The 13,893-nt window shown below is 36.2% G+C and overlaps 1 protein-coding gene across 2 annotated transcripts; it reads left to right on the forward strand.

Annotated features, from left to right (window-relative positions):
- The first annotated feature begins 711 nt into the window (after nt 1-711).
- LOC113228507 lies at nt 712-13,490 on the forward strand. 2 transcript variants are annotated; one of them, XM_026461841.1, is made up of 11 exons: nt 712-794; nt 1,493-1,645; nt 1,853-2,025; nt 3,194-3,397; nt 8,161-8,297; nt 8,387-8,507; nt 9,452-9,609; nt 10,624-10,752; nt 10,833-10,925; nt 11,613-11,785; nt 12,076-13,490. In XM_026461841.1, exons 2-11 carry the CDS (start codon nt 1,533-1,535, stop codon nt 13,289-13,291), a joined length of 2,517 nt encoding a protein of 838 aa, XP_026317626.1. In that variant the 5' UTR covers nt 712-794; nt 1,493-1,532; the 3' UTR covers nt 13,292-13,490. The 2 variants fall into 2 exon arrangements, with proteins under 2 accessions (XP_026317626.1, XP_026317627.1); XM_026461842.1 differs by lacking the exon at nt 712-794 and having other exon boundaries at nt 1,306-1,645.
- Nucleotides 13,491-13,893: the final 403 nt, after the last annotated feature.

Raw genomic sequence — 13,893 nt, forward strand, 5'->3', positions numbered from 1 at the left:
CAAGTCAGGACTTGAGTATGGTTTCAAGCACTAGAAATCATACTCGAGTCCTTGCCATTAGGGTCGTATTTCCAGTGCTTTAAATTATACTCAAGTCCGGACTTGAGCATTGAATAGAATTCTGAAATACGACCCTTACACTGAGCGTATAACAGTGTTGCCAGGTCTACTGTTTTTTAGTAGATTACTGTTTTTGGACGACATCTACTGTTCTACTGTTTTTTAGCGAAAATCTATTGCTTTTTAGGAATTTTCTTGTCAGCTTTTTAGATTTTATGAATCGTCTTTTCCATTCACGACGTCGTACTTTATGTTTTTGGAATGAAAGTGAGAGCACATTAAATAAAAAATGTTATAAACCGTTCTTATTGGATAAAATAGGTACTTTATGCATATATATTTTTTATTATCAGATACCAACATAGTACGATAACATCAAAAACATTAGGTGACAATATTTGAAGAAAATCGATTATAAGTGTTTCTAACACCGTAAGTTTCCTCAATCTACTGTTTTTTCTGTGCAATATCTTCCGATATTTCAGATTTGACCTGGCAACACTGGCGTATATATAGATAAAATGGTCTTTGGTCGGGGAGTACCACAGCACTATCAAACTTGCCTCCAGTATTTAATAAATTATATTGCACGTTCCTAGCGTACATATTTGATATTCAGTCGGTGTACACTACACCGTGTTCGGAAACGTATAAAACTCTTTGTTTTTGAACTTTGAAGTGTTCAATGTTAAATACTCAATATTATTTAGTACTTTAAAAGGATTTACTGATTGGTAAGTAATCTTAATATTATTATTATTGTAATACAATAGGTACTTAAAAAGGTAGCATAAATGATGGGAACAAATACCTTTATTGGTAACTTCTTTTATAGAGCCGTAATTAAAAAAAACACAAATGACTCAGACCGTTAACTCGAACAAGTATAAAATGGTCATCTGTGTGGAGCAAAGAACAATACCCTGTAATAGTTCTAGGTTATTGTTCTTTGGTGTGCAGACAACCGGCGTATTTACGTTGGCAATAACTATAAAGGGTTTCCCTAGTGCGGGGCTATGTTGAGCGTGTGCATTATTATTAACTCACTAGACGTCCTAGAACATAATGGTATCATTCCATTGGGGTAGTCAAGTCTCAATATTGAGCAATGAGCAGATGAAAATCTTGTCAATATTATATAAACCGCTTGCCTTCTTTGTGATTAGCACTTTGCATAATTGTCATAAATAATCACGAATCGGTCCGTAAATCTGAATTAAAATACTTTATCTTTATGATTAGCCCAAACATTACTCATAGAAACTGAATGTTGACTGCGTTTGATCACGAGTGACTCATACGCTCGTAGGTACTTGACTGAGTTTTAAAATAGCATGTTTAGTTTGAGGCGAATTTACAACACTTCTATTATGTAAGAGTTTGTTACGCCTCGCTTAGTCGCTTTATTTTAACTGCCTTAGTGGATTTTCAGAATTTTACAGCAATCGTGTCGTCGTTAACGTGTTATTAAAATGGGTGACGCCACTAATAATAATGCAAATGATGAGAATGATATTCCTACTATGTCCGCTGTCGATATACAGCAGAATTTTTACGAAGCAGTGGGCGACGTGGATTGGGAGCTGTAAGATTTATATCAATAATAATACCTAATTTATCAAAATTGATTACTAAATTTGTTAGTGAGTTTTCTTTCCTCTCTCCCTGCACCTAAAGCACATATATCAACCTCAAGAATAATGTACCCTGTGAGAAACCAATGAGTTTCTAGTTTACTTCTGGATTTTAAAAAATAAACCCTAAATATTGAATACCTATTGACTTCCCATAGATATGAGAAAAGAGATCGCAAACATCTTCTACAGAAGGTAGCGATTGCCTTATGTGGTCCGCCAACAATGGAGGGTGATTTGATGACCAATGGCAATGACCTCAAGATACAAGGCTATGAACCTAGAAATGAAGACACCATTATGAAAGTGTTTAACAAGATTGTTGAGCAAGGTAAGTTACCTACTAATTAAGGTTGACTAAGGTATTTTATTTTAACTAACAGCGACGATTTACCCGACCTGTACCTAAATACTTACTAATATTTTTTTTTTTCGTAAAGTAAAATGATACCTAACTGTAGCCTTTTTTTCGTCATTTTACCATTTAAAAAATACGTAACAACATCGCGAACTACTAAATATAATACAAATATAAGTGATCTGCTTTTTTCCTTGTAATATTATTCAAATATGGATCATCGTGAGCTAAAATTGTTTTCTTAACTATAGCAAATCAATAGATGGCATTACGTGTTATAAACTAATTTAAAAATTAACGCTTACTAGCGTGGGTAGATGACGCTAATCCTAAACAAAATAGAAAATGGTCGGCAAAATCCGTAAAAATGTATGCAATAAACGCCATCTGTTGTTTATTATCGCTTGAAATTAGAGTAGCTTTGACAAATTGCAGCTCGTCATTGTAACCTTTAGCAATTTAAAATGTACTGGTCTTATTTATCGAAAATAGTAATATCAAGCTTTATGCCGATATATAATAGCTACCCAACCTACCTTATACTTTTTCATCCAAATTCCGCCCCTCTTCCATAATCTGTAATTCTGCATTACCCAACCTTTTCATTGGCTAAATGCGAAGGCAAAGCTATTAATAAGAATAATAAAAAAGAAATAGTAAATATGTATGGGTGATTACTAAATAAAACAGCGTGTGCATAAAAAATATGCTTTAGGTACTTACTCATAAGCATTATGCTTGTCGAAAATGTAGCGTGGTATGTCTTTTTATTGTCTTGTTAATATATTTAGAATCAATAGAGCTTCTGAAAAAGTTCGTCCGGGGAAGTACTATCATCGCGGCCTATTGTACCTATTTCTGCCGCCAAACAGTAGTGTGAGCATTACTGCGTTCTGGTTTTGAAGGCTGAGAGTGCTGATGACGCTACTGGCACATGGGACTTATCAACTTTCACAGGTGGCGGACGCAGTAGCAGTCACTTCGGATCTTTGACACTGTAAATGTTCGCACGACTTATTCGCCCCTTTACTAACTATGATAAATAAATAAAAAATATATATAATTATTACAATATTTTTTGCAAACCTCATAAAAAATGTTCATGGAAGATTGCACACCAAGCATCGATTTTACATTTCAGCCAAGTACTCTCACAATGGAGAAAACATTCTTTTATCAATACTAAGAGTCGTTTTCGTTACTCCTACTGAAGAAGTTCCGTTCTATAAGAAAAATCCTGACGACTATTGGGTTGATCTGCACTTAAAAAGAGGAAAGGAGCACGTAACAATCGCCATCTTTCATGTATTTTGTGTGAGGAAATGTATACCTTCACAATCTGGAGGTGAGTTGTATGTTGTTTTTGTACCTATCTAGTTTTCTTCGACATTTGTTCCGGTTTGATTAAACATATTTTTTTTTTAATTGAAATGTTTTTTAACGTTTTTAACTGCCTCCGTGGCCGAACGGTTACCATGCCGGACTGCCACGCAGAGGTCCCAGGTTCGATTCCCGGGCCGGGAGAAATAGTTGTATGGCCTACAATTATTTCTCTCGTGAGTTTGGGTGTAATTTGTGGTTGTCTATATGTGTGTCCATGGTTCGCGACACAGGGTTTCCCTAGTGCGGGGCTATGTTGAGTGTGTGCGTTATTTATTTATTTATTTTTTTTTTAACGTGTTACAAACTAGAATCGAAATTAACTCTTGTCTATCTATATCTACTATTTAAAAAAACTAATAAAGTAGGAACTAATATTGTTTAAAATATATAAATACCTAAATGACGACGTTCTAAGATTCACACGAAGCGTTGTAGCAGCATTTAAATATGACAAACGGATATGGTGTGGAACTCCCTGCTAGCAGATGAGTTTTCTGAATGCTATAACTCGTACCTTTTCATAGCATGGGTGAATAGCCATTATAACAGACATATTATAAGTATAGAAATCAAAAAGCCTAATTAGGATGTAATTCATATTATGTTTTAGTACGTGGCAAAAGGCTTATAGGTGACTCGGAATTAGTACAGGCGAAGCTACAGAGCCTTGAACACCGCCGTAAAGTTGCCTGTTTGTCGGTATTTTACAGGATATATCACGGAGAGAGTGCGATGGAATTACACGATTTAATTCCGCCTTTCCGGGGACTAGACGTAGGCTTGGATTCCACCCCTACATTGTGAATGGTTACCTATTATCAGTAGTCCGAAATGACATTTTCCAGAAATAACGTTTGGTCGAAATTTTATAACCTCGAAAGTAATTTTGAGAGGAAAATGTTTTTAAACGCCGCGACGGAAGAGTTAAACCTAACTTAACCTAACCTTTCCTTTTTTTTATTACCGTGAGGAAAATGCGTTACGCATTCCCCGCCGCTGGGAGACGGCGTGGGACCCTCTCCTGGGGACTATCCCTGCCATGACCTCTCGCTTCCCAGTATGGCTCTAACTATGTTGGGCAGCGAGAGGTCTCGCCCCACCACCTCTACGAGATCCCGGCGCTGCTGGCTCCAGGTCGGGCACACCTCCAAGATGTGCCTCGCCGCACGTAACACTCCGGGATCACCTAACTCCGTGCGATCTTGTGCAGGTAGTCACCGAAACAGCCGTGTCCGGTGAGTACCTGAACAAGACGGTAGGTGAGGGACCCGTGCCTCCTCTTCCTGCAATCGGCCAATCGGTCTGCTCGAAGACGGATGCCTCGAGCTCCCAGGGTACGGATCCAACCAGGGCGCATGCCGGCGCTCCGGAAACCGTCCGGTACGCCCGAATCGCGCTCACCGCCCTCACCGCCATTAGCTTCTGCGGCCTGCGCAGAAGCGGCCGCAGTCTGGTGGGGAGGGCCTCCGCCCAGATGGAACTTAACCTAACCGAACCTAATCGTGTCTTTTCGATAAACATTCAACATATCGTGAAAGAACAATTATGTATTTATCTAAGTATTTATACAGTCTAGTAATTTAATATTTTTGCTGTTCTTTTTTTATTATTATTTTATTACATAATTTAATTTTGTTTTGTTGTGCACGTAAACCCGTTATCGTAATTATTGTGTCCTGTATTTAGGTCTGCAGGAAGAAATTTCTTATAGAAATAAGCAGTACCTTTTGTTTGTCTTTTCCGTTTTACCAAATGTGATTTGTGTTTTCCAGTACAATAAATAATTAAAGAAAATAAATAAATAAACAACTATTTCGTTATAATTCGGTTTTCGGTGTAATGAAAATTCGAACAAACGTTGTATCGGAGAAAAAAATTTTTGAGTTTGTGATAGATTACCGTAGTGAATATTCCAGAGTCGCATGAAGCGTTACGCTTCCACATTTATATGGCGATCGCCTATGGAGTGGAATTCCCTTCCTGCTTACTTGTTCCCTGAACGTTATATCTTGGACCTTATCAAGGCGAGAGTGAATCATTATTTAAGTGTGCATGCTCATCGTCACTTTCGATCAGGTGAGATGGAGATCAAATGTGCACTTACTTTATGGAATAAAAAAACAACATAATATGAGTTTTTGCCCGAATTATATAGGGTGGCCGCAGTGGAGATGAAGTAAAGACGAGAAAATATGATGCATAAATGTGAATAACTATATTAAATTTCCACAAAGGTATTTCTTAAACTAAATAATTTTAAGAACGTCTGAAGTTAGGTACGTTAGGTCTAAAAGTACTTATACGAAAATGATCTTAACTAAAGGAATTTAGTCTACGTCCGATGTTAGGAACGTTGGGCCGAAAAGTGTCTCATAATTATAATTAAAATGACGAGTTTTGCATCGGTCACGTTGCAATGCACGGGGCGCGCGTTCCGGGGTGCGCGAATGCAAGTGCATTGAACTGACGTTTTAGGTAGGTATGTGTGTTATGCAAATCTTTCAAATTCAAATTCAAATTCAAATTAATCTTTATTTCATAGGTAAGCATTATTACACTTGAAATCGTCACAATGGTTAAACTCTACCGCTCATTCGTAAGGCAGATTCCCCTGAGAAGAATGAGCAAGAAACTCTAGGGGTTGCTCTTTGTAAATAACTTTTACAATATTTTTTTTTTTATTTGAAACATCAGATCGAGACTACCTCCATGAGCTAAACGGGTTACTACCACGGATTTTTGTCATCCAAGTACGCAGAAGTTGTATAATAACCTTTAGTATAAAGTTTTTGTTTCACTATAGTTTTAAACCTCGTGAAAGGCAAATTTTGTATATCAACCGGAATCTTCTTATAGAAGCGTATATGTTGCTCCTTAAATGATTTTTTGACTTTGTGAAGACGACTATCAAGAAAAGCTAGTTTATTTTTATTCCTCATATTATTGTTATGTCTGTCACTATTTTTCATAAAGAAATTACTATTCCTTTTAATATAAATTACATTTTTATAAATGTACTGTGAGGCTAGTGTAAGAATGTTAATTTCCTTAAACTTATCTCTCAAAGATACTTTGGGGCCCAGATTGTAAATTACCCTAACTGCACGTTTCTGCAGGACAAAGATTCTGTTGATATCGGCGGCATTACCCCAAAGCAAAATGCCGTATGTCATTAGACTGTGAAAGTATATATATAGCTGAAGTAAACCAATCTAGCGGTTTTGACGTCTGAAAGTTTCCTTATTTTTTTAATCGCGTACACTGCAGAGCCGAGCCGTTTTGACCACTTACTTATATGGGGACCCCATTCCAATTTAGCATCGAACGTTATACCTAGAAATACAGCTGTATCCACAAGATTCAATTTTTCGTTTCTAACTACAATGTTTGTAACCGTCTCTCTAACATTGGGTAATGTAAATTTCACACAATTTGTTTTTTTCTCATTAAGACGTAGGTTATTAACAGCAAACCAATCTAAAGTTAGATATAGCATTGTTCACATCGTCGTAGGAACATTGGTGCCTTTCAACTTTAAATAATAAGGAAGTATCATCAGCAAACAATACTATCTCATGTTTTACACCCTCCATAAGGCTAGGTAAGTCATTAATATACACCAAAAACAAAAATGGGCCTAGAATTCAACCTTGAGGGACACCCATGCTAATTGTAGATCCTGACGATCTCGTACCGTTAACATCGACCCTCTGTACCTGGATACATAACACCCGCTTAGGGTACCCGTTTTACTGACCGACTCCCTATGGGTAAAACAAAAACAAAAAGTTTTAAAAGTGATGTTGCTCACAATTATTATTTGTTTTGTTATTTATAATAATTATAATAGCCAAAAAGGTTGTGTTCGTTTAATGTTTAATTCGTTCATTCAAATTATTTTCGTTTACATGGATTTCAATTGATTAACCTTAACGGGCCCTTCTTGCCCGACCTTCCCCTATTAATAAATTAAATCTGTTCTTCTTCAGCCTTTGTAGACGAGGCATTATGGTTTGTATTAGTGCTGGCTGAATGAATGTAGTAGGTTTGTATTTAGAACTATATATATAAAAAATTAGTATTGTAAAAAAAGAATATCTTGGTTGTTCTAGAACAAGCTACGATCTGATGACAGTAAATCTTTATTCATGCCTCTCGCAACGCAATCTCACAACTACGTCCCCTTACAAGGGACTTTTTAATCATCAACTGATGAGTGGAGGCTTTCTCATTTGCACATCTTTTCCGAACTAAGGCTATTTGCAACCACGATTTTTTCTGTTACTTTGTTTAAATCGTCCTTTCGTCTGTCCTTCTGGCGTCCAACGGTTTTGGCAATTTTGTTTTAGCACTCTTCTGCTACATCGGTGATCTGTTTTGCAGCTTATGTGACCTGCCCATCGTCATTTTCTTTGCGCGATGATACGCCACAAGTAGTCGGTTAAATTAGTGCAGCTCTGGATTCCGTGCTTTTTTTATTTTGTCGCTCGAAGTGATACTTAACGTAGCTCTTTCCATCTTTCTTTGGGCTACCCGCAGCTTTTGGATGTATAGTTGTATGAGGATCCAAGTTTCCGCACTCTTGACCATTTGCGGCTGAACACACTGCGCATACGCCCTTCGTTTGAGAGACATAGGCACTAAATTCAATAGTAAAATAATCTAATATAATCTATGATATGAGTAATCTATGAGAAATAAATATTATTATTTTATTCCTAACAGGCAAAGGTTGCAGAGTGTACATAGACCACGATGCTAGAGTTTACCAAAACTGGAAGAATTATTTAACTGAGAACAAATTACCAAAAGGAGTTGTGGTTGTTCCCAAAAACGGTGAATATAGAGGTATCATTTTAAATGTAAGTATGTTAAAGCTACCTAATTCATCTGTTTAGATAACTTAGAATAATAATAATGCATTTTTTTATTTATCGGTCAATCATTGTAGAACATAGAGGATGCTACCAGTGATGATGTCGTTTGGCCACAAGTACAATACACCGTTGAGCCATCGCCTGCTTTAGGGCTGGGTGCTAAGGTTATTAGCATTGCTGATACAACTAGCACGGGTTTGTTTCTTTTTAAATCGTAATTTTATTAAATAAGTGTTTTAAAAATACTCGAAATTGGGACTCATAAAATTGATGCAAAAGCAATGCCAGAAGAAACAGATCTTTAAAACAATATTTTGGTTTTTATACAGTAGTCATAAATAGTAATTGAGTCGACAATTGACATGTTGTCAATACAGTACTTTTAATTGTATAGGAATGGTAGTTAAAATTAGTAGTCAATATTAAAAAAGCGTTCAAAAGTGTAATTAATGTATCGAGATGAAAATTTAATAAAATGACAGGTACAAAAAATAATCAATTGTAATCACTATTTCTATATTAGATACTAAAATAAATAATTTTTACACCTGAGAAATTAACACCATATCTGCTGTTAGACATTATTCCTTTAGAAGAAATTTATTTTATACAAATTGTTGATATAACAAGTCGATTTTGACTGGGGACTATATAATTTCCGTGTGATATTATAAAATAAGTCATTACACAGCAAATCGTTATTATTCAGATACATGTAATTATTTTGCATTTATTATATATTACACGATTTATTATTACAGACGTGGTAGCCCAATGGTATGACCTACCACCTCTCAAGCAGAGAGTCGTGGGTTCAAATCCGGACTTTCACCTTTCAGTTTTTCGGAATGTATGTATGTTCAAAATGTAATTTGAAATTTACCATGAGCTTTTCGGTGAAGGAAAACATCTTGAGAGGAAACGTGCACACATCTGCAAAGCAATTTTATTTATGCGAAATGCCCATGGCGCATTTGGGCTCAAGCCCTAAACATTGTGAGAGCAGAGACAGCTGTGGGACTATGTGGTATATATAAGCTAACTATTGTTATTACAGCATTGTTTTACAAGAATTTCTATGTCTATATTTTATCTCCTTCGTTTAATAATCCGACTAACTTCATCCTACTATTACGCAGTGGCGAGTATCGGAGCCTTAGTCGGTGTAGTAGGCGTGATGGCTGTACCGGTTGCAGCGCCGCTCACCGGTGCCGTGGTGGCTGTCGGCGCAGCCACTGCAGTGTACGGAATCGTTCGCTCAACTATCAACCTAGTTGACAGAGGCGTTCATGAACAGGTAAGATATTATACAGCATTGTTTCGGAGGGTGGAAAGCAAACGAACCACCTCGGAGGGCTAACCAAACCACCATCAATATTTTCAGTATTCTACAGGATATATACCACGGAGTGTGTACGACGGAATTCCTTGAAATCATTCCGCTATTCTATTTCTCGGTCATTCTCGCACTAGTGTTCACTATCTAATTTCCGTGACAATTTTTATTATTCAAATATCCAAGTACATTATCGGTAATTATTAAATAATATTTCACGATACAATACCTACTCGAGCATTAAATAATATTGCACCACGATAAAAACAGTCGAATACCTGCTTAAATAATAAAAATTGCCTCGGGAAATTAGGTAGTAAATAGTAGTCCGTTGACCGTTCATCCGTTGAGAATGACCGTTCCATCATCGTGGATCAGACGTAGACTAGGATTCCCCCTATGTTGTGTATAATACCCAAGATTCGCACGAAACGTAACGCATCCATATGTATATAGAATACTGCATTGGAGTGGAATTACCTACTTGCAGATTTGTTCCCTCAACGATAACTTGGGCCTTCTCAAAGCGAGATTTGTTGGTAGGTCAATGGCGAGAGTCACTTTTCATCAGGTTAGGTTAGGTTTAGGTTAAGGTTAGGGAATCTCTTTTAATTTTTTATGAGGAAATTGTTTATTTTTGACAAGTTCGTTGTTTTCATGGGCTCCATGTTGAGCTTAATAAGACACTGTGACGATGCAGCCGCATCACTACTAATTTTCATACAATATTTAGAAGCGCAGCTGCAGCGCCACTGCCGCGCCACAGACTCGCTTCCACAAGCTTTTACTTTAAAGGCACCCTAAATGTAAAACCCGCGAACCACGGCGGCTTGTTTGGGCAAGAGCGTTTCATTATAACGGTAGGAGTAACCTACTCGGAAATGTTTTCATTAATTTAAAAAACAATCCGGCAGTCACTTTACTTCCCGGACTCTGCAATGATGTACTTACTATTCTTGTAAACATTGGTTCCAGGATATTGGATTAAAGAATTCCGAAGCACGTGGCAGTTGGATAAATATTCTAGTCTCCACAGTGGGGCTCTCGTTCAGCGCCGCGGGCAAAGTGTTGACGTGGGCTGCCGCCTCAGGCACTAACGTCACGGTGGGATATTATGAACGATTGCTTGATATAATGAAAATTATCAATCCTTCATTTTCATTAAAATCATATTTGAATTACAGATTTTCGTCAATGCCTTCACATTATTGAAGTATACCACCACCGCAGCTGGTTTATGCGGTGTTATTAACGGTTTCGTGGACATGATCCATAAGGTATTTTTATGTAATAAAAAAAATGTTATGTATGTTATAGTTACTATATATACCTATATAGTAACTATAACCGCTTAACTAATACTACGTAGTTCCAAAGAACGAAAACACATCCGTATATCTCATTTAAATAGTTATATCTGTGGTAGGAATAATCTGGGTAAAAAAACTTTTCTAAATTGATTTTGGTCTGGGTGTTTGGAGAAAAGGTTATTAATTTTCCTGAACAAAACTTCAAATCAAATGTTAAATTTCATGACCTTCCTTTTATTCAAGATGCTATGTCATTTAGAAGAAAACAATCCTTGTAAATAATTGAGGCTTACGATCAATATAGCAAAATTACAGTTGTTTTTTTTCACATTTGGTTGGTTCGAGTCTCGGTTCTGATAGACAGAATATTAAATTTTATTAAATACTGTTCGAATTGTTTTTAAAATCAAAGTGAAGTCTTCTCTCAGTAATTTTTTTATCTACGGTATTTAAAGTACTTTCCCTCCGTGTGGCATAGCCGTGTTACGCCCTTTATTTATGGAAATAACACTATATTCCCATTGTAAGTAGGTACATCTTTTAGATTTTATATCCACAACGTTCGTTGGTAAAAATTTGTTACCCCTCAAGATCCCTTATTGTATAACTAGTGTAATGGATACATTAATCCAATACCTTAATTAACATTTTCAGTATAACGTATACAAGGAGACTCCAACAGGGTTAGAAATATTTCAATTAACGTCATCAATGTTGTTCTTGGGCATTGGAGTCATGTCCAATAAGACGGCTCAGGAGATCGTACAAGACGCGCAAGCGAAAACTATTAACGATATGAGAAGTACATTGACTAGCAACGCCAAAAGGTAAATAAATAAATATACATAGATTGACCGCCATATCTTACATATCCGCTGGAGACTATTATTATTTTCCAAGGTCTATGGGATACAAAAAAGTAACACCATCCAACGATAAGTGTTCCCATTCGGCACCTATGGTGGTGCTGGTGAAGTGAAAAAATCTTGCAAATCCACGGAAAGGTTACAGATAGACAGTTCTGTGTCCACTGACACTTGCACTTCATCCAACTATTCGTGATCTTACCGTCGTAATCGTGGACTGTCTTAAACAAAAATTTTCACCTTTGTTGCAGGAAAATGTTCGACAAGGTAACAGCAGAAACAAGAAGAGTGCAGGGCACTACTCAAGGGAACGCAGAAGTCATAAGAGGTCTCAAGATGATTGAAAATAAAAATGAATTCTTCGCCAAATTAGCGAGAATAAATAAACAAATGAACCAAAATAAACTTAGAATGTCATTAGCACCCGATGGTAAGCCACTTATTAACAACCAGTTCAAAGTTGCCGTTTCAGAACTTCAAAATTTGGGAAGTGAGGGACGGAATCGTTTATTTGCGAGCTATGGACCTGCTAATGTGACTACAAGGAATGTGCCAACAAGAATTTATCCATCAAATACATCAGCTGAAACATGGTCCGCTACCCAATTTAATGATATTACATGCTACATTTGTACAGAAGAGTTAATCAAAATAACTAACTTCTTGATCCAACTAAGCCAATCGGAAAAAGATTTCATCTATGAACTTTTATCAGAATTAAGTTATTGTCTCCAGGACGCTTTCCTTTTGCTCTGCTCTGAGATTGTGACCTCGATACTGCCAAGGGAGCTCCAAATTCTTGGCTCACACGTTACCTCATACATAGTGTTGTTCCTTTTCAACTTTATAAAAAGGCGTATTGCCTCAGTGGACGTCAACATTGAGAATGCATCTGAAATCGTGCTTAATGAATTGATACATCATGGAAGAATAAAACCAGCCACGTTTAAAATGTTGAAAGAGAGATTGATGAATAGGTTAGCAGAAATAAAAAGTGGCAAAGTAAACTTTGACCTGGAAATGTATAATGAAATGCATAAACTCCGAAGTGATCCTAAGGCCTTTATGACACTAGAAGCTGGGGAAGTGATAGATATTGGAATACATACAGTTTTGATCAAAGTGTCTACTATAGAGAAGTTAGAGAAATGGCTTGTTGGGTATTCACAGGAATATTGCGACCTTTTCATTGATCTTTGCATTAAAGTCGTCTCAATGTTGAGTATTCAGGAAGTGAAGAGGTTAAATATGGTTAATCCCGATGAAGATTTAATATTAAGGGTAGCTGATTTTGTTGTTTCATGGCACGATGTTGAGCTAGAATTGATTAGGTTTGAAGAGGAAGGAATATCGACGACTTTTATTGTAAATATTAAGAATAACCTTGTAAATTACTGGAATAATCAAAGTTTACGAAAACACGAAGTCTGTAATTTATGCAACGGCGAGAGGTATTTGGTGAAATGAAGTCGTCTAATGACTTATGCCTATAATCCAATTTAGTTATAATACTGCTTTCATCTATTAAGTCAATCTATGATCGAAACTGCCTACGTCTTGAAGAATAGGTATTTTTGAAAACCGTAACATTTTTGGTAACGATTTAGTGCATTTATTTTAAACTGAATAGCGCACATCCATTTGCTAGTAGTTTGCACATTTAAGTACCCATTTATTGTTTTTTTTTGTTAGATTAAGGATTATTTGTTACATATATATATATATATATATATATTATATATAATATTATATATATATATATATATATATACACACATCAAAAAAAGTTTGCGATCACTTCGAAAAACTGAAATCTTTTTTGTTACTGTAGATTATATTATGATTTTTTCTTCTTTTTGGATTCTTTATTTAAAAATAAATTAGAACATAAAACAATGACCCCGTTCAATTGTTTTTTCATATAAAAAGGCTTTCAGTCCTAGCTTACGCTCATTCAGAAATCTGATTTAGTCAATTATAAGCGATTCAAGATATTTTTCGCGGAAAGTTGTGATTGAAAAAATGCCAAGAGGATTATCAGAGGTTTTACGAGCTAGAATAGTAACTTT

This window comes from Hyposmocoma kahamanoa, unplaced genomic scaffold, assembly GCF_003589595.1.
Source record: "Hyposmocoma kahamanoa isolate Upper Pololo Valley unplaced genomic scaffold, ASM358959v1 232, whole genome shotgun sequence".
NCBI classification, from domain to species: Eukaryota; Metazoa; Arthropoda; class Insecta; order Lepidoptera; family Cosmopterigidae; genus Hyposmocoma; species Hyposmocoma kahamanoa.

Coding starts and splice junctions, on each gene's coding strand:
- LOC113228507 (XM_026461841.1), top strand. CDS start 1,533: ATGGGTGACGCCACTAATAATAATGCAAATGATGAGAATGATATTCCT. Junction 8,298..8,386: donor ATAGAGGTATCATTTTAAAT/GTAAGTATGTTA, acceptor CAATCATTGTAG/AACATAGAGGATGCTACCAG. Junction 9,610..10,623: donor ACAGAGGCGTTCATGAACAG/GTAAGATATTAT, acceptor CATTGGTTCCAG/GATATTGGATTAAAGAATTC.